General features: G+C 37.5%; 4 protein-coding genes across 6 annotated transcripts; 3 read left to right on the top strand and 1 right to left on the bottom strand.

Annotated features, from left to right (window-relative positions):
* Positions 1-12: 12 nt before the first annotated feature.
* On the top strand, positions 13-10,278 carry LOC106922833 (uncharacterized). Its single transcript, XM_014995556.2, has 5 exons — positions 13-429; positions 2,420-2,695; positions 6,899-7,105; positions 7,188-7,354; positions 8,278-10,278. The coding sequence occupies exons 1-5, from the start codon at positions 363-365 to the stop codon at positions 8,320-8,322; spliced, it is 762 nt and encodes a 253-aa protein (XP_014851042.2). The 5' UTR covers positions 13-362; the 3' UTR covers positions 8,323-10,278.
* Positions 10,279-10,577: 299 nt separating this feature from the next.
* Positions 10,578-12,945, bottom strand: mgst3a (microsomal glutathione S-transferase 3a). Its single transcript, XM_014995559.2, has 6 exons — positions 12,812-12,945; positions 12,399-12,558; positions 12,230-12,303; positions 12,046-12,103; positions 11,849-11,921; positions 10,578-11,100 (listed from the first exon to the last, which is right to left on the bottom strand). The coding sequence occupies exons 2-6, from the start codon at positions 12,513-12,515 to the stop codon at positions 10,958-10,960; spliced, it is 465 nt and encodes a 154-aa protein (XP_014851045.2). The 5' UTR covers positions 12,516-12,558; positions 12,812-12,945; the 3' UTR covers positions 10,578-10,957.
* A 157-nt stretch (positions 12,946-13,102) lies between these two features.
* Positions 13,103-16,407, top strand: dynlt5 (dynein light chain Tctex-type family member 5). Its single transcript, XM_088015069.1, has 4 exons — positions 13,103-14,382; positions 14,502-14,593; positions 15,574-15,698; positions 15,782-16,407. The coding sequence occupies exons 1-4, from the start codon at positions 14,282-14,284 to the stop codon at positions 15,983-15,985; spliced, it is 522 nt and encodes a 173-aa protein (XP_087871195.1). The 5' UTR covers positions 13,103-14,281; the 3' UTR covers positions 15,986-16,407.
* Positions 16,408-17,940: 1,533 nt separating this feature from the next.
* On the top strand, positions 17,941-26,438 carry mier1b (mesoderm induction early response 1b, transcriptional regulator). Of its 3 annotated transcripts, none has more exons than XM_014995545.2 (13): positions 17,941-18,011; positions 20,511-20,535; positions 20,744-20,892; positions 21,593-21,775; positions 22,325-22,454; positions 22,535-22,602; positions 22,740-22,812; positions 22,923-23,074; positions 23,618-23,699; positions 24,045-24,139; positions 24,345-24,472; positions 24,793-24,968; positions 25,215-26,438. In XM_014995545.2, exons 1-13 carry the CDS (start codon positions 18,003-18,005, stop codon positions 25,535-25,537), a joined length of 1,593 nt encoding a protein of 530 aa, XP_014851031.2. In that variant the 5' UTR covers positions 17,941-18,002; the 3' UTR covers positions 25,538-26,438. The 3 variants fall into 3 exon arrangements, with proteins under 3 accessions (XP_014851031.2, XP_014851030.2, XP_014851032.2); XM_014995544.2 differs by having other exon boundaries at positions 24,793-24,920; XM_014995546.2 differs by having other exon boundaries at positions 24,426-24,472.
* Positions 26,439-26,536: the final 98 nt, after the last annotated feature.

The raw sequence follows: 26,536 nt of genomic DNA on the forward strand, positions 1-26,536 counted from the left end.
GCAAGAATTTTCAAACGTAAAGTGATCGTGGACGGATGAGAGCGGAATTTTCAGGAAGGGACCGCAGTATGTATGGATGTTATTTTTAAAAATTTATTTATTTATTTATTTTAAATGAGTCTTTTTCTTTAACAACGCACCCACGCAGCCTGCAGGCCACGCAGCCCCACCCGCGTGCTCCTCTTCTGCCCAACTCCCTCAGGATATTTTTAGCGCTTGGTGATGTGCCCTGTCAAACCACGTAACGGAAACAAACATCAGAGAGAAGGAGAGAGAGAGAGAGAAGGAGAGGACAGAGCTGCTGAGGAGAGGCGGTTTAACTGCGATCTGCACAGAAAAAAAGGCAGAGGAAGCCCGATGAGATGAGATTTGAGATTCATTTGGTGTGCTTCTGGTTGCTGTTGGTTACCGGATCGCCTCAGACTGGAGGTAGGATGATGTTCTCATCCGTCAATATAAGATCCAGACTATATATTTGTGTGTCCGTCTTGACTTACCTGACAAATAGTCTTTCTTTGATTTTGAGCTTTTTCATAAATTTTTCCACATAGAACCACAAATTCGGTGTATTTTATTGCGTTTTTTTCTGTGGAGCATCATAATGAAGTAGATTTTGGTGTAGAAAATAAAGAAGTAAGCTGTGCATTGGTATTCAGACTCCATCAGTTAGTTACATTTAAAGCGGGGTAGATTTTCTTTCTTCTTTTCTTTTGCCTGTTGCATCTTGTTGTTGCTCGATCTCATTCAGATTGGAGAGAAAGCATCTCTGAACATCAATTTTCAGGTACGGTCATAGATTCTCGATTGGATATAGGTCTGGGCTTTGATTAGAGAGCTGCCCAAACTTTTTTTTTACATGGACCAAAATCATCAACTCAAGGGTACTGTTGGGCCATTTTTTTTTGTTCTTGCTCAACAATAAACTAAGCATAGAATACTTTAATTAAACAAAGCAAATAGTCCGATTTTTTTTGGTAGGAATGTGTTAATCATTAAGATCAAAATCCTCCAAAAAGCTTTTGTGTGTTTTCTTTATTGAAAGCGACGCAAAACACTTTACTAATTTATTTTGGGTTCTTGACTGAAAAGAACTAAAAATGATTTGATCTTTTCTCAGCAATAAAAACATTCCTTAGGTGACCCTTTATTTGAGAAGAACCACACATTTGGTGGCTCTTTTAATAGTTTTAATAGTTTTGTACTAACTGAATAAAAAACTGCATCAACCTGCAGCGGTGAGACAAATTTGTATAATTCAGGGGCCACACAAAATCAATTCAGGGGCCACAAATGGCCGCACTTTGGACTCCATTCTCACACATAAATTTGCTTTCAGTAGCTCTGACTGTGTATTTTAGGGTTGTTGCCTTAATGGAAATAAAGACTTGTTCAGCCTCTTAACAGGTTTTCTTCAGTGTTGTCTTTCCATCTTCCTCCATCTTCCCATTAAATCATTATGCTAATCATAAGCCCTCCATGTGCAATTTAAATGAGGCCAGTGTTCTACAGCAACAGTCCTTCCTTCACATCTATTGTTTGTTGCAATTGTGCTGCTAGCGACATTAGCATGCTAACATTGAAAGTGAAGCCTGTAATCTGAGATGGAGTCGGGGCATTTTATCAGTTCTGACACTGCACACCCTACCTTGACGGAACATCCACGTGGAAAGACAAACATTTTCCGCTTGTGAACAGTCTTTTTTTATTAATGAACTGCGAGGGGTCAAGAGACTCCCCCTATCCCTTCCTGTCTTAATGAGCATCGCTTCTCTGATTTCACTGCCGAAACCTAAAGATCGGCAAAGACGATTTTTATGCAACTGACATGTATGCTTTGTTTTTCATTAAAACATTTTTTTTTGAAACGCCATCCTCGTCAGTGTAATTTGTCAGTTTTTTGTGTGACGTCACGCAAGATCAAGCTCCCACAGCTGCCCGCTTATCAGCGATGACTACAGTTAGTTTTACCAAGTTGTCAACATAATGTGTTGAATCTTAAGTCCTTTCCTACTAATTGTCAACACGATCACAACTAGGTATCAAAGTCCAAAGGTATTGCAGGAAAAGATTTTAATTAAAAAAAGAAAATAGCAAGGGAGAGGGTTGTTATGCTAGCCTGACTTTGACAACCTCATCATGTAGGTATGCTGCAGAATTTGATGTGTTTTGGTTAAGTTTAACATAAAAAAAGGGAAGAAGAAGGTGACCCACACACCAATCCTCTGACATATCATCAGTATAGCAGATGATACGTCATCATCCGCTAATTAGCTCATTTAAATTAATTTAAAAAGAATTCAGCTATTAGTAAATCAACAATGATCACTTATTAATAATGGCAAAATAAACAAAAAGCCTGAAAACTTAGTACTTTTGTGGACTGAATGCATATTCCAATAATTATGTTGTAATTTTACAGGTCAGACCCATGCTTTGCCTACTTCCTTTACCTCAACTCCGTTCCCTGCTCCTGCTGAGGCCCCGGTGGACGAGTTTCCACCGCAGACACAATATCCTGCTGGCAGGAATGAAACTTCGGGTGACCTCCCAGCCCCTGGCGCCACCGCTGCCCCGATGGAAAGCATAGTCCGATCAGAGACATCAGCAGATGCAGGACACCTGCACGTCTCAAGTTCCACTAAAGCTACATCTCAGTTCACAAATGTACCCACTGTCACAACTCCATCTCTCTCAGGTAGCCGTCTTCACTTGCTTCTCTCGCTGCAGTGCTTCACAAATCAATGCCCCTTAAGTGGCAAACGTTAGAGCATGTAACTGTGTATTTATGCAACTGACCAACACAAAGCCGGGGCAGAATTTGGAAATGTAAGGGAAAAAAATAGGAGTTAGCTACTGGTTTCTATATATTTCACAATATGTTATTACTTATTCTAGATTTTTTAAAATGTATTTTCAATATTTTTTCTGGGTTCTCCCGTAGCCAAGCAACAACATTTTGTTGCCAAATTCACTGTCATCTCTTTGTGCAGTGACAACAAAGTAAGTCCAACTCTAACTTTACAGAAATCTTCAACTCAGTTGGGGGGAAGTGTGTTGCCAAGGCAACTGTTAGTCATTCACTCCATAAATTTGTCAGTGAGTGAAAAGATTAGGCAAGAAGAAAACCTTATTGGAAAAAAAAAAGCTAAAAGAAATTCTGACAACCAATCAGAGCCAGAAGTCGGGCCTTAACGCTGTCAATCATCCTTGTGTACTTGCTGCTAAATGAACTATTGGTGAAGAAGCTACTCACCGTTCCAGGAAAACTGTTTATCCACCATCTTTGTGGACACGCTAACTAGCGTTGGCATTGATGGCAGGTGGAGGGAAGAACAGCACATTCACAAGGATGATTGACAGCGTTAAGACCCTCTTCCTGGCTCTGATTGGTTGTTTCTAATTAGCATCAAAAGAAGGCAGAGAACCGTGACTTTTTTCCTTTCCTTTCCTTTCTTCTTTCTTCTTTTTTTCTTTTTTCTCTTTTGTCGTACCAAACTCATGACTTAGTGACAGTTTTAACAAAAGTGTAAAACAAAACATTTTTTTAAAGTCCATTTATTAGGTTGTCATATTAAGCAAATGTAAATAAAGTAAGCTAATTTGATTACATTTGACAAATTAACCCATTTTTGTCTTAAGTTGGAGCTCCAGTCTCTTTTTTTAGTGTAACTATGGTGGTAAACTAACATTACACATTTCACTGAATGCCCCATTCCTACGGAGAACAGGATGGTCTTCCTGCTAACGGGAGCGTTGGGAACATGAGGGAATACAGGCAACATTTATCATCTACTAACCCCGACATATCAAAAGCTGCCAGAGACACACCCTAAAACACTAATTGCTGGAAGCAAAGCAAAATGTGATTTGACAGTATTTTTTGAACAGCACCTGGCTACAAATGCAAATCTGAAAATCCAGTTTTCTTCCACTTTACCATTGTTCCCTGCTCGGTGTTGATCTGTCGTCTAAAATCCTAACAAACTGAGATGCAGTTTGTGGTTGCGATTCCACAAAATGCTCACTACTTTGCGATATCACCCCAATGCCTTTTTTTTTTTTTTGCAAGGTTCTGCAAACTGTAGCCGATTATTTTCATCTGCACTAAGGTGACAGCTTTGTTTATTTCTGGCCTTCTGGGTCTGCAATTTCTCCGTTTCAGTGTGTTTACTTTGTCCAGACTAAAGCCTTAAAATATAGCAACCCTCACAATAAAACGCTGCCTGTTTGCAAATGCAGGCCATTTTCCCAGACTCAGTTTCCCTGCCAGCGGCGTTACGGGAAAACAGTCCTGCCCTGACCTCCACTTGTGTCGTAGAGTTATTGAAGAGATTCCCTTTTTCCAGATTGGGTAAATATAAATATAACCCCCTCAGCTGATGCTGGGTAACTATTTTGGGAGAAATAACCAAAAGCGAGAGTACATCCAATCTCACTCGTTTTTTGGTACGTTTCTTTCTTTTTTTATTTTATTGGTTATGCAACATGAAGCCAAACTCAAATAATAAGCTCTTAAAAAATATGTTAATTGTTAAACAAGTCTTTCTAATTAACTTCAATTACAGTTTGAAGAAAAAAGAAAGTACACCCTTTTTGAATTCCAGCATCTTATGTAGAATAGACCTGGCCTTAATCAGACCTGAAATGATTTATTATTTGTCATAATGTGTATAGAGATTTGGGGAAACAACAATAGAACCAACATCTGACCGTTTTATACTCTGCAATAAAACAACAATTATTTGAATTAATCGTGATGAGTCGATTAGTTGAACAATTGTCAACTAATGGAGTAATCGATTAATTTAAAAAAAAGTTTAAAAATTTTATTTTTAAAATTAAAAAAAAAATAGTTTTAGCATTTAAGAAAAAAAACTTTGGTCTATAAATATGTTCAACCCAGAATTCCTCATGTGGCATAACTTTAGCTTTACTAAAAAAAAAATTCTAGTAGGCACCTTTTTCTGTTCATTTATTAATCAGTTAATCCAAAAAACACCAGCAAGTTGACCTCTCAAAAAAGAAAAATAAGCTTTGTAGTAGAGGTAGGAATTTATCGTATCGTGTATCATTTATCATGATAAATTTCTCATCACAATAATTGATTTATCGTTGTCACAGTAAATTCCAATTAATGATGTTTAAACCCCCTCCAAAAAACTGTATGTGTTGTTAATTTGACTTTTTTCTCCATCATTGGCTTCTATCTTTCATAGGAATTGAAATCATCATTTTGAAAATGGCTTATTGTATTTGCTCATGTTATCTTTGTTTGGTAATACAATTCATTTGACCCTATTCATTTGAAGTGTGACCAGAAACAGCAAACACAGAGAATATTGGCAAATGAGTACATTCCCACAGCACTGTACATCCTGTTTCATCAGTCATATGAGATACAAACTACTTTTCCCAAATTCTCACCTGTTGTTAAAAACCAAGACTCAGTTTTTGAATCCTGAAATGTGTGTAACACATACCTCAAAATAACCTGGCTTCTGTGTTATTTTCTGTTTTACTCTCCGTGCTTTGACATTCCAGTGGTTAATCTGTAAACACCCATTTGTTTACAGATTGTAACTGTAAATGTAACGTTTAGTAGAAAGATTACAGAGTTCAAGGAATTTGGAACAACTTTTTTTTCTCAATCAGCTCCTGTTTAACAAGAGAAAGTAACAAGGGAAATGGGAGAATCCCCTAAGAAGATCATAAATCAAGCTATTTACTTATCCTTAATTTATAATGTTGTTTTCTTTCTCCTTTTTTCTTCCTTCTACCCATAATATCTGTGTGACCCCAGATTAATCAAAACAAGGAATAACAAAAAAAGGAAAATAATTTTTTTAAAAAGCTGAAATTAACTGCCAAGATGAAAAGGAAAGAACACATATGTTGAACTCCATTTTTGTTGTGACACCACTTGGTTATATTCAGTATTTGATCTTTGTCCTAAATGTATTAATTTGTACTCCCTTTTTTCTTCTTTGTTCTTGTTTGTTCTCATATCTAATTGGTTATTTTGTAGATCTACAACTCACAATTTTACAAAATATGTAAAGAAACATCAACATTTACAATGTTTTTTCTTCACTCTTCAATAATTATTGCGTTCATTTAGCATAAATGCTGTGTCATGATGTCTGACTTTATGGCTTAACATTTTATTTCCATATAATACAGTTTTTCATCACAATCCCCTCTTTTAATACAATGTGTAATACTTCTTATCATAATATTAATCAACAATTTTAATTTATTCCTACAGTTCCCATGGTCTTTTTCTTGTTAGAAATGTTTCCATTTCTTGCTTGATGAATTTGACTGGCAGCCGATCAAAAAAAGAGCGTCAGAAATAACAGTTAAATCAATTATTTTAACATATTTTATTAAACAAAAAAAACCATAATTGAATAACAGATAAATTTAAGGTACCAAATGTACGAGGTTCCATTTTATTTTTAGTTTTGCTTTTCCCCCCCTCATCTTCCTTCCAACTTCCTGAAGCCCCAACAGCGCCCTCTGGCGGCCACCACTTTCAAAAGCACCGTGTTAGTCTGTAGTTTGTTTTGCACACTCTAGTTGGTAAATTAGAACAAATAAAATATTTAAAATAATGTAAAAACTAGAAAGTCGAGGTTATTTGCACAGGATAGGCTGCACCACCATCACCATTATTATTATTATGTTGGTGTGATGACTACAAAGCCAAACAGGTTCTATGTTTTTAAAGATAATTCTTGGTATTATTATGCATAGATAGTTTTTGCTAAACATTATGGGCAGCAGCTTCGTTGTCGGGGGCAAGCGATCGGGTTTCAGGAGCAGGGTGACCTCTGCTGCATTTCCTCTAAAGAGCTCTCTGTCCTGTTTTGAACCGACACACCTTCATCCGCCGCAGATGGCCTTTCATCGGCACCGACCGCTGCGAGCTCCACCCGTCAGCAGGCCACCTCCCGTAGGTACTCCCCGACCGGTGAGGCCCACTCCACCTTTTCATCTGGAGCCACGACCCCTGCCTCTACCGCACACACACCAGCTCCTGGTTGGGTGCCTGTGGGGCCCACACACCGGGAGTTTCCGTCGGAGCTAAACATCGGCGACGACGGTTAGGAGACGTAGAGAGAGTTGCTTCTTTTTAGAGTGTGAATTTATGATGTCGTTTTAATGATTTGTTATCCATCATGTAGACTCGAAGGGGTCCCACCGCTACTCCAGCTCTCCCCTGGACCCCCTGCTGGCTGGTCTGCTGTCAGTGTTCATCATTACCACAGCTGTGGTCTTCACTGTCCTCTTCTTCAAGTTCCGCCAGCGGGCGAACCACCCTGAGTTCCACCGGCTGCAGGACCTTCCCATGGTAAGAGACCACTCCATCAACACTCTCTACTCGTAGTCTTTGATGCTTTCCCTCAGTTTTTACAGTATTGTTGTTCTTTTCCTAGCATGTTTCAATTCACAGGAAGTGATCTATCTGCCAGTTATCTTCCTGTTGTGACCGGACGGCTGGCATTAGGTTAAAAGAAAATGGTTCCTAGTGCTCTATTGTCATGAAGTCACACTGACAGAATTACTTGGCAGGAAATGTGGTAATGACTCACAAAATAGCCTGGTTAAAGAGGCAGTATTTTGTGTTTTCCATGCACATTGTGCCATTTTATTGCATAATCAAGTCAGGTGTTACATAAAAAAATACCTCATGTATTAAATGTGACTAAAAAGAAATTTGTCTTTGTAATTTAAAGCCTTGAAATTGGGCCTCTCTCTTTTTAAGAAACTCCTGCTCAGCAAGGGATCACAACATGGCTCCTCTACTAACCTTTAACATTTTTACCAGCGTTGCACTGAGAAGTAGGTCCTGTAATGAGCTCAGCACATGCACAGTTTCCCCAGGTGTTTGCTAATTGATTCTGGCTAGTTTGAAGGAGCTGAGTGAGACCAGAAGCTTTCAAACATAAAGCTTCTGGGCGTCAAAGGCATCCATAGAGCCACTCAGGTGTTTTGCACAGCTGAATGGTTGCTATGGAGATTAAAGGACTTCTCAAACATGCATGAAATAATCAACCCAACACTCCAGGTGTGTTTTTTGATGAGAGAATAAAATTGCATGATGGTGAAGCTCAAAAAGATAAGATTTTACGTAATATTGCCCCTTTAAGAAAGGAAACAAAAATGATATGTTTTCATTTTTGCTAAACAAAGAAGTAAGTCTCCTTCTCTATGGGCATTGCTGTTGCTTCTCCTTTGAGGTCATCGTGTTACAGTTTGTAATTCTCTCTGTAGGACGATTTGATGGAGGACACGCCCCTCTCACACTACGCCCACTGACAGATTCTCCTCTCGACTCCGTCACTCGCACCGTGGAGAGAACATGTGGTGAAAAAGAAGCAACTTTTTGGATACGTGGAGAAGCATACGTCTTCAAGAAGATTAGTCCAAATGACTGACTTCTCTGTTTAAGGCTCACTATTGAAACGATTATTATTTCGTGGTTTTTGGTTTGAATCATCAAAGGTTGTAGTCACCTAATATTTCTTCCACATTCCCGTCTAAGTCCTGGAGACTTTTCAGTATCACACAAAAAGTGCAAATTCAAGGCACTTTTGCACAAATAGCAGCACTTTCAACGTGACATTACACTGCCCTCTAGTGGACATGTGAGATAACGTAGGTCGAAAAATCCATCCAGGCCAAATAACAACCATCGGTCTGAATGAGGATTTGGGGTTCTGACTGAGAAACATCACTGGAGATGATTTAGGTGACCAAATATGAGTGAAGTGCACTTTCAATCCAAACTGCTGCCTTAAAGCTGCATGAGGTAATACAGAAAGTTCACACGTAAATTATATTTTTACTCTACAGTATTTGAAAAACCAGATGCACCAGTAACCTTTTTTTTTTTTAAACCAAGAAAAAACGTTTAGTGGTTGAAATCAGGAATTTCAACCGGTGTTTGGTAAACGTTGTGAAACTTCTCTGTATCGTTTCATGTTGGAATAAGAATCCTGAAGTTGGCGATTGTTCCTTAGATTGAATGTTGAATGTGCCAATGCACATTACTTCCCAAGTAAAAGTGCTACAATGAACACACATAAGAAGTTAAAGAGAAACTGAAAGCTGTTGTGTGGGTCCGAGCGTCGGGTGTCTTGCAAAAGCATTCCTAGCACTTTGAACTTTTCCACGTTTCATCATGCTGTAACCACAAACGTCAGCATATTTTAATGGGCTTTTATATCAAAGAGAAACACAGCTTAGTGCAGAATAGAAAAAAGAAATAAGTAAAGAAAATCCAATCCAATTGCCTTCAGTCAACTCACGAGTAATGATTATAAAACAATATATAAAGCTTCGGAAATCTCACAAAATACGGTTTGATAGTTCATCTGAAAATTAAAATAGCAGAAGCAGTCAGTGGTACAACAAATCCAAAGAGAACTCTGGCTGAAGACTGCTGGTATCTGACAGTCTCATGACATGCTAACAGCTCAAGTTCCAGGTGGCAATGACAATTTCCATAGTAACGTACTGGATGACATTAGTTTATAGCACTGTAATGCTAATCTGCCTCATTTGCTTTTGCCTCTCCTCTTTAAATCTTTTGAAATTTGCTGGTCAGATGCTGTTTTAGTAAGATTGAGTGGAGAACAAATGGTAAAACATCCGTCTCTATGCAAGCAAAGCAGATACAGAATCCAAGACTGGTAGCTGAAGTAGGATATTAGAAAATCTTGCAAAGATGATTATTTTAAATGTTGCAGTATTAGAATATTTTGCGATGGTAGTCAATATTGCGATATCAGTTACGATAAAACCCTTCTCCTAATCTGTGCTTCATGCACTACATGATCTCTAGCATTTTTGGCAACGTCTGGCTAAATAACACATTTTTATTATTAGGATTAAAAAAAACCCTCTTAAAATATGTTAGCCATTAATTATTGCATGCCAATCTTTTGCAAGTAAGAATATTGCGCACACTGTGATATTGTCACGATATATCATGCATCCCTAGCTAGAAGTTTAGAAAAATGTAATCCTGCAAAATATTGACTCATGTAGGCTGTATAAATGCACGCCACACCTTTCAGATTTTTACCTTGCTTGTAGTTGCAAGCTGACAGAATGTGGAGAAAGTTCAAGGGCTTTGAATTTTGCAAGATTCTCCACTCTGTCAGAGTTTTGCTTTACTCTCACCAAGGATTTTACGTGTTTAAAATGTAATAATTTAAATGCTATGAAATATCACTTGTTTAGTAATAATAATAAAAAACATAAAACCAACAGATAGTCTGCTGCCTTTGATATTGCGGGGGGGAACATTACACTGCTTCACTTTTAGCCTCCTTTTTAAACCGCTTGTCAGGTATTAACAGTGATTTATGATAATTAAGTCAATAAATTATTGCTCCTGTCTGAACCGGCACGGCGGACTTTAAACAATAACTCTGTTTTAAAAAAAAGAAGGCGCTCTCTTTACACACACACCTACGTAAACACACCCTCACATTCTTTCATTCAGCCTCACACCTTCTATAGTAAACCTTTTAAGATTGTGATCTGCAGCCAAAGAGTGTAAAAAGTAGAAGTGTACAGATTTTTAATACAGAAAGGCCAGAATTAACATCTGGCTTCAGGCAATCATGACAGTAAGAACGTGTATATCATGTAGGCTTAATGCAAACAGATGGAAGTCATGTTGAAACTGACTGATCATCTCCAGTGCAAAAATTACACAATAAAAGCCACAGTTTTCCATAACGAGGGTCCAGCTTTTACATTAATGCAGGTGAACTCATCTGAAGTGGGAGTGGCTGCATCTAGAAAAAACCAGTCGGATTACTTTCCAGCTTTAACACAACCAGTTAAGCAGGTCAGAGCTGAGCGGATACGCTACGAGATACGCTATGTGCAGTCGCCATAAAACATGATTCTGATTGCCGACATCAGCAAATCTAAATCATTAGTGGCAGGATCCACCCCCGAACAGTCGTGGGCGCGCCGGTCCCGCCCAGCCCAGCAGGTGGCCCCCGTAGCTCAGAGTGGTCAGCATCAGCCCCAACAAGGCAACGTTGCCAAACGCACCCCTCATCCTCTTCTTGGGATCTGATAAATGGACAGCAACAACAATTTTTAGCACACGGGATGTTATGTAAATAAAAAATGAGTGGCAGGACGGCTTCTATGAGGTTATACAAGAAAAAAAAATGAACAGTATTAGTTTATTTATCTTGTCATAAAGGAAAAAAAATGTGGGTGTTCATTTTAATATTCTCACCTTGTTATTCCTACATTTAGAAATGTCAGAGTTCCAAACTAAATATTTAATTCAACAGCAAAACTAAATATTTAGATATTTAGTTAGGAAGCCAAATATTTATTTCCCAAATAAATTTATTTTAACTAAATATCTAGTTTCAAACTAAATATTAATTTTTCAAGCTAAATGTTTAGCTCAGGCCCACATTTATAGCATATTTTGCAAGTTTTGCTAACAAGCTAAATAACTGGCTTAATATTTAGCTAGTGAGCTAAAAATTGATAAACTAAATATTTAGTTAGCAAAAATACATATTTAACTTTAAGTTAAAAATTTAGTCTTTGAACTAAGCATTTCATTTGAAATAAAATTTCTAATATTTAATGAACTATATATTTGGCTTATGAATTGAATATTTACTTTGGAACATTTAAAAATGTAGGAAAAACATGGTGAAAATGTAACTTTGAAAAATGAACACCTGTTTGTTTTTTTCCTTCTCTCTCTGTGACAGGCTAAATAAACCAAATTATTGCTGTTAATTGTTTTTTTACTGTGTAACTTTCCAAACCGAGGCCCATGAGCTTCTCTCACCTCCAGTGGAGTATCCATGTGCGTACACCTCTCTGCTAACGATCCACACGGCTCCAAGTCCACTCGCTAGACGCTGTTAAACGCACACAAAGGAAACAAATCAGTGTTGGCTTTAGCTACTGGGATGTGATCTGATCACCCTTATTTGGATGGGACTACAGCAGCATGCGAGTGCAAAACAACAACAAAAAACTCACGGGGCAATGCAAACCACCAATTGCCAGGCAGAAGAGAAAGGGGGGGTAAACCTCCAGCCTGTTAAAAGGTGATAATAGATTGTCAACCTTCACCTGGTCTTCCTCCTCCTTATCAGTAGGTAAAACCAGAAGGCGTGTGCAGGCTTCTCTGGTTTCTACCTCTACTTATGAAGCCGATACCTACGTGTTCTGGTGTGCACGCTGGATGCAGTTGAAGATGTGTCCATGTTCTGGATCATCACTGTACATTTTTGGGTACTGCAAGGGAGGGAAAAAAAAAAGAGAAAGCAAATGTAACAATTACTCCCCTTCCCGCCCCCCGCAGGGTAATGAAACATCACCCTCCAGCTCACCAGCACGTTGTACTTCTTCCGGGCTTTTCCCACTTTGAAGGCCAGGTGTCCAATCATGATCATGCTGGCAACACCAGTCAGGACAACGTAGCCGTACTCCTTAGAAAGTACAACCATTCTGGCAGAGCTGACAGAGTAACACTTGGAGTAGTGTTAAAAACTAGAGTAAATACAAAGAATAACCAGAGATTTAGGCTTATTGTTTCACATCAAAGATATGCAAACGGATTTGTGATGAAACAAACTCGTCCAGCCGGGTGATAATACAAGAGAAAGTGAACCTAAGAAATGGAAGCAAACAACACAGGCTGAGCAAGGACGAATGAACGAGCGGAAGGTCGAACAAGAACCGGCAGCGCAAACATGGCCAGAAGCGGACAGGAATCACAAGTTCTACTTAAGGAGCTTGTTACCTGAAAACTGGGAGATAGGGTGACTCCGAGTCCGGCCCTGACGTAGAGACGCTGCAGTGTCAGAGCGAGCGCTGCGAAGCTTTCTCCTACAGCTGCATCTGTTTCCGCGTGCCTGCGTGATTACGTAAGGAGAGCGCACGCTTAGGGGTGGTGGAGAAATTTTCGTTTTGGATTTTTCTTTTTTCTTTTTTTAACGCAGTTTCAAAATGTATACGTAGGCTGTATGTGAATGGACTGCAGGTGTAAATATATGACTCCATCCTTAAGAAATTATAGTAAAATATTTCTGCGTTAACGCACATAATAACCACCAACAAGTTTGTTGCTACTCAGCGGGAGAGGCGGGCGGTGGTAAAAAAAAAAAAAAAAAAGAAGTTTGGTCCATAGCAGTAGGTCCTGTGTACATCTCATGTTATGACACCAGAGGGCGCTGTGAATGCACTGGCATGAAACGACGCTCACATTTTGGAATAGCTCTTCAAAAATGGTTGGACATTTTGGACTTTTTCTTTTCTTTTTTTTAAGTACTCAAGTTAATGCAACAAGCTAATCACCCACCCCTAACTGTTATTTATCCGAAGAAATATGTGGAATTAACTGGTGTTGCAGAATTATACATTTGTTAGTTTCAAGTTAAAATGTCCCTATAATAATGCAAAAGTTTACTTTACTTTGAAAAAGAATTATTTTGTTCAGTCATTTATTCATTTCAAATTATATCTGTTACTATTTTATTTATTTATCTTACTGTGGGAATCCATGCATATGAATGGTCTGAATCCCAGTCCTCTGTTTAAATAAAGTATCAATGTTACTGGAACATCTGACAAAAATTTAATTGAATTTAATTTGACCTATATCGACTCACACTCACGATATGCAGTCTTGTACTCGGACTACTTAAATTGGAAATAATGGCCATAAAATCCAGGCAAAAGGGCACGATGACGTCTTCAACTCACAGCCGTTGGTTACACCCACCGAATCACGAACCCGCCCACCTAGGAGTCACGGTTGCTATGGTTACCGCGGACTCTGTTGCTTCATCTGGTTAAACCTGGAACAAGCCGTCGAGAAATCGGTATAAACATTTTAAATTAACTAGTATTGTAACATGTATTACAGTTATATAATTTCAAACGTATTTAAATATTCTTCAACATTTCACTAAACTTTTTTTTTTTTTTAAAGAACAACCCGAGCTTACGCTGTCTCTCCTGAGGTTAGTGGAGCTCAAAGTTGATTGTTTTTCACTAGTTTCATTTCAAGTAAAAATTAGTTTTGTCGAGGCTTTATAAGAACGTCTCGTTTTAAAAAAAACCTTTAAGCGCTTATTATATGCCTGTTATTTTCAAAACGTACACATGGAGCCATATTTAATGCAATGCAGAAACTAGCTTGCGCTAGTTTACTCATAACATTTCAGGTTATCTTGACTTATAAGGGAAGTTAAGGGAAGGAAAAGCAGCGATGTCTGAACCACTTAAGGACAAACCACAAAAAGCGGAGAAGAAAATAAAAATTCACCCGGAGGGATCCAGAGCCAAAGAAAAAACTGGGCGGATTAAGGAGTAAGTATCCTCAATGTCTGTTCTGCCTGATCAAATTGAAGTCTTTTCCTGTCAGTAACTTATAATGTGCCTATTCTCTAATTTACATGCAACTTCTTAAATTGACCCATCATGTTCAGCCCCGCCAGTACGCATGTGATGCATGTGGACGAGCATGTTACCCATCATGAAGATGCCGCAGCTACCACGAGTCCGAATACCTACCAACTGGGTAAGCAAACATTCAACTTAATGAGAACAGCAACACCATCACCACCAGCTAACCTGAATCCAGTGCACCATGACTGATAATCATAGATGCTTAGCTTTTGACACCACAGCTGGACTATGATAGCTATAATGGGAAGAATTTGTAAACATTTGAGTTTATTGACAGATTTAACCACAATTAATGGAAGTTAAACCAGAGACAGTGTAGGCAAACAGTTAGGATTCAACCAATAACATTTGTGAAGCCATTTGTATATTTCTTCTTCACATTTGAAGGTATATTTTTTAAGAGAAATAATGTAAGTTCACAGGAATCATTGATCTGGTCTATTAGCAAAAAAAAAAAAAGAAAAAATCTGGTTTGTAATTAAGGTTAATGAAATAGTAATAAACCTTTTAAATCGATTCTAACAAGGTGGCAAGTAAATATTTTCTCTGCTGAAATGTTTTTCCAGGGTTTAGTTCAGCAGTAGCGGTTTGTCAAAACTAAAACTGCATACAAACTAAAACTTTTACCAAACAGGATCTTTGACAAATGTATGTCTTAGCAAAAGTCATAATGTATATTTAATTGTACAACCTTTGTAAGCATGTCACACTTATTATTCTCTACCGGATGAAACGGAATAGTGTTTGAAGTAATGTCTTCCGTCTAATTCTAATTTATGGGTTTGGGCAGTATTTTACGGAATCGTTAACTTAGTAACCTACGTATGTTGAGAAATGTTTTCATTATGATGAGTTTTACATTGTTAGAAAAATGTATTTAAGGAGATACTGCTGCTTTCCTAGCTTAAATGCTTTCTTAGCATTTGTCACCAAAAACAAGTTGTTAAAATTTTTAGAATGTAATTAGTTTTGAACATTATGATGTGTTATTTTCTCACCAATAAATTCCCTAGTATCCATTACATGTTGAGGACATGTAATGAATGCTTAAACAACTGGTGTTTTCTTTTTTCTTTTTTTTTTGATCTACAGGCCCTTATAAACTATTCCCTATCACTACTATCTCATATATACTGAAGGAAGAAATCACCCATTGCCTCCGAGATATGCAGTATGAACCACTGCACTCTCGAGAAATGACCCTAACTCTCTGTGAAGTAGGTGAAAACGCAGCCGACTTTTTTTGATTCCATCAGAACATCTGCCGAAATCAGAACGCTTCTTTCTGACCTTGTTGAAGGTGATAAGGACCCGTGTGAAGGAGCTTATGATCCCCAGGTATAAAACTGTCATCCTGGTCCACATCGGCCAGCTCAACGGTCAGGGGATGCAGATCAGCAGCCGCTGTCTGTGGGATCCAAACTTCGACACCTTTGTGTCCCACTCCTTCAAGAACACCTCTCTGTTCTGCAGCGCCACTGTGTATGGGATCTACTTTGAGTAAACCGTCAGGTCAAGTTTTAGTTCGTAAGTCTTTGTCAAATGCTTTATTATTAAGCAAACACTGAAGTGGAAATTCTTGAGTTTGTTTGTATGTAGTAGTTTGTGTTATCAGAAGTCACTTCCCATTGTTTTTTTCTTTTTTACAATGTTCAAGCTGTTGCAGAATCTTCCATTATCCTGCCAAGGACTTTTTCCTGTAGGATAAAAAGCTACAAAACATAAGGAGTGGTCAGAGCCATCCAGATGGGCTGATGTTGCAACTTCTGTACAGAACAGTGTTCTTACATGAAATGTTCTCCCAGATAACAGAAGTGTGTATAAAACGGAGGCATCTGTGAGGTGTTGCTCTGACTTTTCTGATTTTGTTGTGTTCAGAGCCTTTGAACGCTTGACCGCCTTCAAATAAAATACTTAGAAGACAAAGTTGGAACTTTCTCAATTCTTGAGTAGTTTCTCTACCTGCTTGGTTATGAATTTCCATCACACCGTAAAGATGACCAATATAAGCAAATTTTCATAGAGAGAAGATCCGTTTTACATCTGAAAAGCTGAATTTTTGCTGCCGAAGAGTTAGTTGATGGTTCCCAAATGAATGGCTCGAGATATCTGCTCGGCGAGGTGGCTGCTTTCTGCACGACTTTTAAAACAAACAATATAAATCTTATACACAGCATACCTGACGAGAACGACAAACAGAATGCAACCATGTTATGGGCTGCTTGATCCAAGTCTTACACAAAACTAAAGTATATAGCAAAACTGAAGTTAATTCCTGCTACTTTACAATCGTTAGTTCACTTAAACATGCACATTAAAGAATGGATTTATATATTACAATGATGTTGGATGTTATATTTATTAAACTAACATAATAAATCTATAAGTAACTGGATGTATTTACATTAAAAAAAAAGCAACATCCACTCTCCCGCAGTGTAACATGACAAAAGGGACGCAAACAATTTAACAACAAGACCACAGAAGAAGAAATGATGACGAGGGTTTTCTCATCAAAGATGTTACAGTCAGGTAAAGGAACAATCTGAATAAGACATTACGCAATTTTTGTTATAATTGCATAGTTATAACAAAAAAGAAACACAACCCGGTTGCAGAGACTCATGATATTTACTTACACTGAAAAAAAAGTATAATTTTTTTTCATTGTCTGATGTTAAATCAGACCAAACTTTTCTTGTGTTAGCTTATTATATTACCACAAAGTTTTTGTGGTTGCTAAATTCCAGAAAACTTGGCAAGAACATTTTTTTCAAAAATTGTAATAAAAATCTAAAACAATACATATTTGTATGCGTCTCTCCCCTAAAAACTGATACCCTGAAAACAAATCTATACTACTTAGGAAAGTTAGACACTACTGAATTTGCCTTTATTCTTTTGTCTGAAAGCCTCTCTTATATTCAAATGTTATATTGTAAAATACTAAGGGTAAAACTTTATAACAACTTTAAGAAAAACAAATTTCAGCGTGCAAAAATACAAAACGTTGGTTCTTTTAAAGTAATCATTAAAAACCCTTTTAGATTTCCTAATGCTAGATTTTGAGGTTGTTGTTTTTTATGTAATTATCATTTTATCATGCCCAGCAGTAGTGGCCACTTATCTCAGATTACCTGATCTACGTGCATGTGAGCACGTACTCTACTAGACACATTTACTTGTCAGATGAGCGCGTGCTGGTGGTCACTGAGCGTTGTAACGCTATTACATAGCTCTCTGCACTGGTTTACCTGCATATGAAAAGTTATATTTTAACAACTTTATGATGAAGCCAGTATCCTTAAATTCGTATTATTAACAATTGCTGGGACAAAGGATTATAAAAATTGATATAGTTGTGGGTAGGGTTGCCTCCAAAAACAATCAAAACAAAGACCGTTCTGCCTTTTTACTTCTTTTATTGTGGTTCTCGATGTTGGGGGGGAGAGACAAGTGGGCGGAGCTCAGCATCCGGGTACTAACGGTGACCTCTGACGTCACCCAGCAGGATCGCAAATATGGCGGAGGTAAGAAAGTGAAATAAATAGTCAGAAAAAAATGTCTTTCATATTACGTGATAGTTTGTTTTACTGAATGTGCAGATAGTCTTTGTGTTTTAACAGTTTTAAACACAACTAAGCAGCAGCTCACTGGCTTCCTCGATAGCAGTTATTTATTTGAGTCCAGAATGTTGTATAAACTTCGGATTTGGCTAGCATTAGCTGCGCTAGCCCCGACGGACTGTAAGGTAGCTGCGGTGTTTGTTACTTCGCGGTTTGGTCAGGATATTTATCCTCGCGTGAACAGCTGTTAACTGGACATTTGCCTATGTTTTACACTTATTTGTGCGCTCGAGCTCATTCTTATTCGCTGGCTGTGAATAGTAAGCTAAATTTGGGCGCCTTAGCGGATTTCTGTGAAGGAGAAATAATTAGCTTACAACTTGTATTGAAGTTAGCGAGTTGAGAAAATGAACCCAGTAAAGTGGCGTCCTGTCAGAGCAAACTGTGGTTTAATGTGGGATATAAACGCCATTGCAGTTGTGATATTCAGTCTGTAGTGACATATGTTGGTTAGCACTACATTTTCCTCGCAGGAAACGGTCACAGTAGCCTTTGTTTCGTATCTCATTGAGTCGCAGTGAGCTTTTAGGGTTTAGCGTCAGGCGCGCTTTTTTCGGAGTCCGGGGACCTCCCACTGCCAGAGTAGCCTCTGTATGTTTTGCCTATTACAGTTTTCCAGGGGGGTTATCTAGATAATTTAAAACACATTGCTGTAATTTGAGGTCTCTTTTTGGCTTTGTTTATCGGCTGACTAAAGCGTTGGCTTGTTCCGCAGACACAGCTCTCAAAAACAACGATATTCGACTAATTGTTTAAAGACTTATAAACTTTGTATAGACTCTGCTTAAAACCAGAGATTCGTTGAATTACGTGCCACAACCTCACCTCATCTAAATGTTTTACTGATACATGACCAAAATTGCTGTAGTCTACATTACTTTAAAACTACTTAACAAACAGTATTGCTCTTAAAAAGACTCAGTAAATCATAAACTTTAACTGAACTTCAAATACTAATGGACAAGGAACAACATTGGAGCTTCTTATAATACAGAAGACAATATTAAATTTAGGACAAATTCTACGTAAAGTACTATTATTGCTATGATATAATAGTCATATTTAATAAATCAGAATATGCAGAAGCCCACAATTGAAATAGACTAAAATGAACTACAGCATATTTCCTTTGCTCTTTTAAAAGATAGCTTAGGTCACCTTTTTTCAGTCCACAAAGTATAGAAGTGCACCATCTCACTAATTTTTTCTACCATTCAAAATATGGATTTATTTTTTTCACAGTGTTATTATGAAAACATTGACAAGACTAAAAAAAAAAAAAACTAAGAACAATCTTTATAAAACACCACAGTATATTATCACAATTTCAAACTGTTTTATGTAGTAATTTGTTTTTCCAGCCAACTTCACATAAAATAAATATTTAGTATTTCTAAAGTGCAATTTTATTGCACTTTGTATAATGTTGTCCTGTAGCCTTTTTAGTAGTAAGTATGTTTTATTTTTAGGACATCATTTTTTATGGGTTTATTACCAAAAGGTCTATGATGAATTTCACAATGCTTCTTTTTGAATTGTTTTTACGGCCAACGCAAAAAATACCACAAGTTATAGCAATTAAAAATTTCAGTTATTTCCCTAAACCGAAATACACAGCACCTTTTTTTTAACCTATTATTTGATAAAAGAACACTGATTTGCTGTTATATTTTTAAGTCACTTATGTATTTATTGTGGCTGTACATGCTCTCACAGGAACCTTGCTCCTTTTCCAGGTAGCAGCCTAAATGAACATATGACAGGTAGAAAATACATTTTCCCTCCCTGAGTAGCAGCCTGCACAGGGATCAGTAGTTCATTAACCACTTCAGCCTTCTTAATACAATTAAATAATTCCGTTCCCTTTTTAAATAAGAAATTAAAAGTTTATGTAGGTATTTTTGTACAGTTTTGGCCTAATAAATTACTGCTTTCAGGCTGTTGTTCTTTCAGTAAATGGCCTTTTTTGAAACAGTGCACTCCAGTTAACAATTAATCAATTACTAAATTGATTAATCACAACCAATACAGTGAATCTTTTCAGGTCTATTTTCAATGCATTGAAATTCTGCTTTCCAGTTCTTCAATTAGTGAACACAACATATTTAGATTTTAAATTTAAAAAAAATGCAGAATGTGGCAGTTTTTTATTTTTTTATTTATTCATTATTTTATCCAATTCATCGTCAGGGTTATCCATAATAATCCATTACTGAAATTGTCATGATGACTGTTGTTGGATGTATTGCTTATTTCTATTGCTGTGTGTTTTTGAAAATTGAGATACAAAGTTGTTCTGCATGTGTTTTTTTTTTTTGTGTTTAACTCCCAATCCTGCAGATTTTTGGATGTATTTCTTGTTTTTGTCCTCCTAACTTTTTGCCCCGCCTTTCCGTTTTTCAGCCCTCCCTCGGGAATTCGAGCCCAGGTAGCTTATCTTTTCTTTCTCTGTTTTGCCTTTAGTGAATAGCAACATTTAAAACCTGTTCCTTGAAATAGCTACAATTTATATTGATACATATAAGTATATTTTACCTGTTATTATTTCCAATTTGATGTGCTGTACTACACTTAAAGATTTGTGTGAGGAGAACTAGCTTCAGTGTGACATTGTCTACGACCTTGGACATTTGCAGGAGGCTCAGCAGGTTCCGACGACCACGATTTCGATCCGTCAGCCGACATGCTTGTTCATGACTTTGACGATGAGCGAACCCTAGAGAAGGAGGAAATGCTGGAGGCAACAGACGAGACCAACTCCAACGAGATCGAAGACCTGGCACGGGTTGGTGTGAAGCTCGGCTCTCATCTTTCTATTAGTTATCATTACCGTAAAAAAAAAAACAAATGCTGTATTTATTCATTTATTTAACCAAAATTTAACCAGGTGAGTTATTAAGACCAGAATCATATTCACAATAATGTCACATATTAAGTTAGCCGTGTATGATTAGTTTCATCTTTGACATTAATCCTAAACAAAAAAACAAAACAAAACAAAAAATATATATATATAAATAATATTATAATTATAAATACATTACTGCTTTTGTATTTTTACATTTTGGTTTATATTGCCTGCATGACACTACTGTTATGTTTTAATAATTTTATTGAACTATTAATTTTAATAATTTATTGTTATTATCATTAATACTTTTTAAACTATTAATTAAATTTAATTTAACTTTGGGATCAGTAAAGTATTTTTGAATTGGATTGAATTCATCATTATAATGCTAATATATAGAAGACCACACACTGTGTTACTGACATTACAAAATGTTGAATATTTGGGTGAAAATAGTTAAATTGTTGTTTAAAGTACCTTTTACACACTATTTCTGTGTAATATTTTGGTGCCTCCTTAAACTGAGAATGAACTATAAATATATCTGTGCCAACATTTGAACTTTTATATCAACATAGTTCTTTTTAAAACTCATACGTATTATTATTAATATCTCATTTTATTTTCTTTACAGGAGGGGGAGATGCCCATACATGAGCTACTGAGTCTTTATGGTTATGCGAGCAGGTCGCCTGCAGAGGAAGAGGAGGAGGAAGATGAGGAACCAGAGGAAGAGGATGAGGAGGAAGAGGATGAAGAAGAGGACCTTGATCCTGATGAAAGCAGCAGAAGCACTGGAGAGCTGAAGAAAACGGAGGTAATTGTTGAAGTCACTGACTCTTTATTTTTAAGCTCTATCTGAAAAACGACTGTTTTCAAAATGAACTGTCTGACACCTTTATAGTCTGAACTATTTTAAAGTGTTGAAATTCCTTGCTATAGAAGGAAGGAGTCCAAGTTAGCTGTTTTCATTATTAGTTAGTTGTATCTCTGTTATTCCAATTTGTTAAATGCATAAATATTAAAAAAATTTGTGTCTTTAAGTTTATACATACACCACTAAGCAGTGTGTTCTTTGGTCTACAGTTGCAATAGGGACTGTTGAAGTGTTTGCATGAAGAAATGAATCAAGAATTATTGTGTACTGCTTCACAATTATGTGTTATGTAACACAACTGGTGTTCTGAAGCAGCCCTTTTTTTATTAAAAAAAGATAATATTGTCACATTTGTTATCTCAATAAATACTATAAAATATTGTTATAAAAGTTTAAGTCCATATTATCCATCCCTTGGGCTAGGTACATGTAATTTGTTGCAGAAAGTTTTCAGTTTAATTCCAGTGTTGCTCTTTCTTTTTTTTTTAGGGTGAAGATTTTAAGACTTCATCAGAACAAGGCAGCGATTCTCAGACCACTTCTGACGGTCGCACGCGCTCAGTCCGCTCACTCGGAACGGCAGAACTCATTCGCCCTCAGAAACTCAAGTACTTTGAAAGTATGAGCCGTTCCACCTTCCAGTTTTCTGTGACATTATCTGGTTATGTTTGAATTTAAAAGCATCATGGCGTCTCTTAGGTAGTCATGACGTAGAAGAGGAGTCAGAAGAAGACGAGGACTATGTTCCCTCTGAAGACTGGAAGAAGGTAGGCGAGCCTTTTTACGTTACTTCCATGGTCTGGTGTACATCTATGTTACACCAGAACAAGAAAGACTTGAAACTTATCACTTTAGATTTGAAGAATCACTATTAACTTTCAAAACAATGTTTTTGTACCAACAGGAGATAATGGTGGGTTCTATGTATCAGGCTGAGACTCCTGTTGGTTTGTGTAAATATAAAGAAAACGAGAAAGGTAAGCTGAGCGGTTGAGTCAAACTATAAAACTTTAGCCTTAACTGAACTTCCTGTAGATATAAAGTCCATCGTCTAATTTTTTTAAATCGATTTCAACCTGCCGTGCAGTTTATGAAAATGACGACCAGTTGTTGTGGAACCCTGACTGCGTTCCCGAGGGGAAAGTTGTCGAGTTCTTGACTGAAGCATCGAGGCGAACTGGAGAGGAGAAAGGAGTGGACGCAATCCCAGAGGGTTCTCACATCAAAGACAATGAACAGGTGAAGCCAACAGAGCTGCAGCTTCATAGACACCCGTCAGCCGTAACATTAGCATTAGCAGGTATCAGGAGCTTGGTTTCCATTACAAATGTGCACAAGACTTTTTTGATATTTTTGTTAATGTCAAAAAAAAAAAAAAAAAAAAATCGGAATTGCAGTGTTTTCATTCAACAAGAAATTCAATCAAAATCACATGTAAATATGTTGGTTCACACGATGTGCTGCAGAATTTGGTGTGTTTTGATTAAGTTAAAACAAAAATAATAATAATAAAGGCGACGTAAACATGAACTCTGACAGATAATCCGTAGTGTTTATTTTGTGATCATTATCGCTGCGGTAGATTAGCTACTGTTGTAAATAATCACAAAATAAACATCAAACCTAAAAAAAGCATGTGTGAAATTACCAGATGTAAACAATAATAGTTTATATGGTCAATGGAAACACAGCTACTGTTACTCCCTTCGCCTGATTGGTTTAAATCACAGACTGACTATTTCTTTAACGTGATTGATTTGAATTTCATTCTGTTTCCTGTAGGCTTTGTATGAACTGGTGAAATGTGACTTTGACACAGAGGAAGCTCTAAGAAGACTGAGGTTTAATGTAAAAGCAGCTCGAGGTGAGCCACTTCTTCATGGATTTATATTTAGTTTTATAGGCCAGGCCACCGCTGGCAGTTTGCTTTTTCAGCAGATTGCCAATTTTGAGTCTGTATACTCCAGTTAACGATTATTACACTAGCTGCTGAGGAGCTCAATAACCGATTAATTGCGATTAATCTGGAATCCTCCATCCTCTTACATCGCTCAGCTGAATGCTGCTGGTGGAAAGCCACGCCCCTTTGGCTCTTCAATCTCAACAGCATGCTGGGAAAGCTCACTTGACTTTTTGTTGTTGTCTGATTCCAAAACACTTTGGGATAAATGCTCCTTTTCAGATGTAACACTCAGACTCTCTTTAACAGAGGAAATATCAGTTTGGACTGAAGAGGAATGTAGAAACTTTGAACAAGGACTACGAGCTTATGGGAAAGACTTTCATTTAATACAGGCCAATAAGGTGAGATATGTCTTCTAATCAAGCATTCATCGTTTTTTTTTTTTTTTTTTGTTTTACAACTGTAGCTTTTTTTGTAAACAGTTAAAATTTTCCTCTATGTAGATATATTGAACTTTCTCAGGCTTCTAATTCATTATGTCTTGTGTTTTATTTGTACCTTTTTGGACGATTATAATAATTATTTCTACTGATTGAAATCTTTCAGGTGAGAACTAGGTCTGTAGGAGAATGTGTGGCCTTTTATTACATGTGGAAGAAGTCTGAGCGTTATGATTTCTTTGCACAGCAAACCAGACTAGGAAAAAGGAAATACAACCTTCACCCTGGTGTCACGTAAGTCTGCTTTCAGAGGGACCGTTCAAACGCAAATATCTACTAAAAATGTTTGATTTTTTGATTCAGAGATTTTGCTTTTGGTATTTAAAATGAAATTTTACGGTTTTAAATGTAAATGTTTAAATGTTCCACATCTGTTGGGATATGCTACATTAAAGTTTGTGGTTTTAGTGCAAGAAAATATGATGAACGTTTAAATGTTTGTAAGACTGTGAGATAAAAATGTCTTAAAGTAAGTCTTAGTGTATATAGTTTCATATGGAACCTCTCTGCAGTCAGTCAGGTGTGTGTAAGGATCATGTGCTGGTGTGTTTCAGGGACTATATGGACAGATTATTGGATGAGACAGAGAGCGTGACGTCCAGCAGGGCGGCGTCACCTCCTCCCACCACGTCCAGCAGCAGTGCCAGCCACTCTGAGAGGGAAGACAGCAGCAGTCAGAACGGTGAGGAAAAACCACGGCTTTCAGACCCAAACCAAGCGAAGAGTTTCAGTAAGTTACAGCTTGACCGACAATTTTTAGAAGTTCATTTATATATCATTCTTTTTCATTCCGAACAATATTATCCACACTGAGAAGTCAGACTCCTTTAAAGAAGGGCAAAATCAATCTTAAGTTCCAAGTGGTTAATTTAAATTTAACCACATTTAAAAAAAAAATATTTTAACAAGAAATTACCAAATATAGTTCAGATTGTTGGGGAAAAAGAAAAACTAATTTCTTCTTTTTCTTTTATAGGCGTCGTGGGTCATCCGGTGGACCCATCCCAGTTGCCCGACTCGGCCCAAGTAAAGGTCGAGGGTGTCCAGTCCAACGGCCCGTCTCACCCTGAAGCCGAGCCCCTCCTCTCAGTTCCAGACAACAACTCCAATGGCTGCGGCCAAGTCAGTGCGCCCAACCACGACAGAAACGGCTCTCTAGAGCTCCTACTGGACCACAAACCGGCGGCAGCGGCGGCGGCAGCAGCCGTGGCACAGGACAGACCGGCCAAAAGATGCAGGACTGAAGCAGAGCCTCTGAGCCAGAGCGAGGCCGATCCATCCAGAACACACGAAGACTAAAGGCTTTCAGGACTGCCGTCGTTCGCTAAATAGCACACCGTTTTTTGGGTGATGTTTTTCTCTTTTTTCCCCCTCAGTTTCTCCATAAATAGCTAGTTTAGTGGAGCAGAGGTTGAGGACGATGAAACTCTGTTGAGCTGTGAGCACAGAATCTCTTAAAAGACTCACTTTAGGAAGGCCAAAGGTTGATGAAAAGCTCGTCTGCTCCACCACATCCCAAAAGACACGTTTTGCTCATCTTCTCCACTCTCATTTTGGAGACTGTCAAAATTTTGCCAAGATTTTTTTCTATTTGTACTTAAATAAAACAAATCATCTGTGATATTTTTCTACGCAAGAGATATTTATATTTTCTAACCAAAAATAAAAAGCTCTAATAACATGGGTTCTTGGTGTTCAAGCCATTCGTTTGTTGTTGAGGATTTGATGAAATGACTAATTACAAGAAAAGCTGGTGCTGTCTCCAGCTGGCTGTTGTTGCACTTTGATTGTACGTTTCTCCTGTTTGAGGAGCGACCTCCCTCAACCCCCCCAGCAGAAACCCCTGTTTGCTTTGCCACATCTGTTTGAGTCTGCTGAATAAACCCATGGGTCTGTCCCCCTACAGGTTTGTTTGTGAAAAGCAGCTGACATCAGTGATGTCCTGTATTATCATGTAGATCTGCTTTTTTTTTTTATTCAGTCTGCTTTGCTTAACACTTTGTTTTTACTAGACAGAAAGTTTGTGACCTCTCTTGTAAAGTTTGTATAGATTTCTTACCTTTAATAAGCAGTTGGTGCATATTTTTCTCCTTTCAAGTGTTTGTTGCGTTTCTTTGGTCTTCCTTGTACACTGCGCTTTTTTTTCTTGCTGACAAACTGCTAATTATTTTCTGATGGATGTAATAAAAAAAATCAGCCATTTCCTTTTCCCTTTAGGGTATGAAAGTTTGTGGTTATCACCTTTTTGGAATAAGCCCTCCCTCAGTAGAGCTACGAGTCAGAATTTGAGATCATTTT

This window comes from Poecilia mexicana, unplaced genomic scaffold, assembly GCF_051168715.1.
Source record: "Poecilia mexicana isolate PSO_F unplaced genomic scaffold, ASM5116871v1 scaffold_17, whole genome shotgun sequence".
Classification (NCBI taxonomy): Eukaryota; Metazoa; Chordata; class Actinopteri; order Cyprinodontiformes; family Poeciliidae; genus Poecilia; species Poecilia mexicana.

What these genes read in the sequence shown, in the direction of transcription:
- LOC106922833 (XM_014995556.2), top strand. Translation starts at nt 363, where the DNA reads ATGAGATTTGAGATTCATTTGGTGTGCTTCTGGTTGCTGTTGGTTACC. An exon ending in CGGATCGCCTCAGACTGGAG is followed by an intron (nt 430 to 2,419) that starts GTAGGATGATGT and finishes GTAATTTTACAG; the next exon opens with GTCAGACCCATGCTTTGCCT. An exon ending in GGCTGCAGGACCTTCCCATG is followed by an intron (nt 7,355 to 8,277) that starts GTAAGAGACCAC and finishes TTCTCTCTGTAG; the next exon opens with GACGATTTGATGGAGGACAC.
- mgst3a (XM_014995559.2), bottom strand. Translation starts at nt 12,515, where the DNA reads ATGGTTGTACTTTCTAAGGAGTACGGCTACGTTGTCCTGACTGGTGTT. An exon ending in CAGCGTGCACACCAGAACAC is followed by an intron (nt 12,104 to 12,229) that starts GTAGGTATCGGC and finishes ACCTTTTAACAG; the next exon opens with GCTGGAGGTTTACCCCCCCT. An exon ending in ACATGGATACTCCACTGGAG is followed by an intron (nt 11,101 to 11,848) that starts GTGAGAGAAGCT and finishes TCCATTTATCAG; the next exon opens with ATCCCAAGAAGAGGATGAGG.
- mier1b (XM_014995545.2), top strand. An exon ending in AGATCGAAGACCTGGCACGG is followed by an intron (nt 20,893 to 21,592) that starts GTTGGTGTGAAG and finishes TTTTCTTTACAG; the next exon opens with GAGGGGGAGATGCCCATACA. An exon ending in ATTTAATACAGGCCAATAAG is followed by an intron (nt 24,140 to 24,344) that starts GTGAGATATGTC and finishes GAAATCTTTCAG; the next exon opens with GTGAGAACTAGGTCTGTAGG.
- dynlt5 (XM_088015069.1), top strand. Translation starts at nt 14,282, where the DNA reads ATGTCTGAACCACTTAAGGACAAACCACAAAAAGCGGAGAAGAAAATA. An exon ending in AAAACTGGGCGGATTAAGGA is followed by an intron (nt 14,383 to 14,501) that starts GTAAGTATCCTC and finishes CATCATGTTCAG; the next exon opens with CCCCGCCAGTACGCATGTGA. An exon ending in TGACCCTAACTCTCTGTGAA is followed by an intron (nt 15,699 to 15,781) that starts GTAGGTGAAAAC and finishes ACCTTGTTGAAG; the next exon opens with GTGATAAGGACCCGTGTGAA.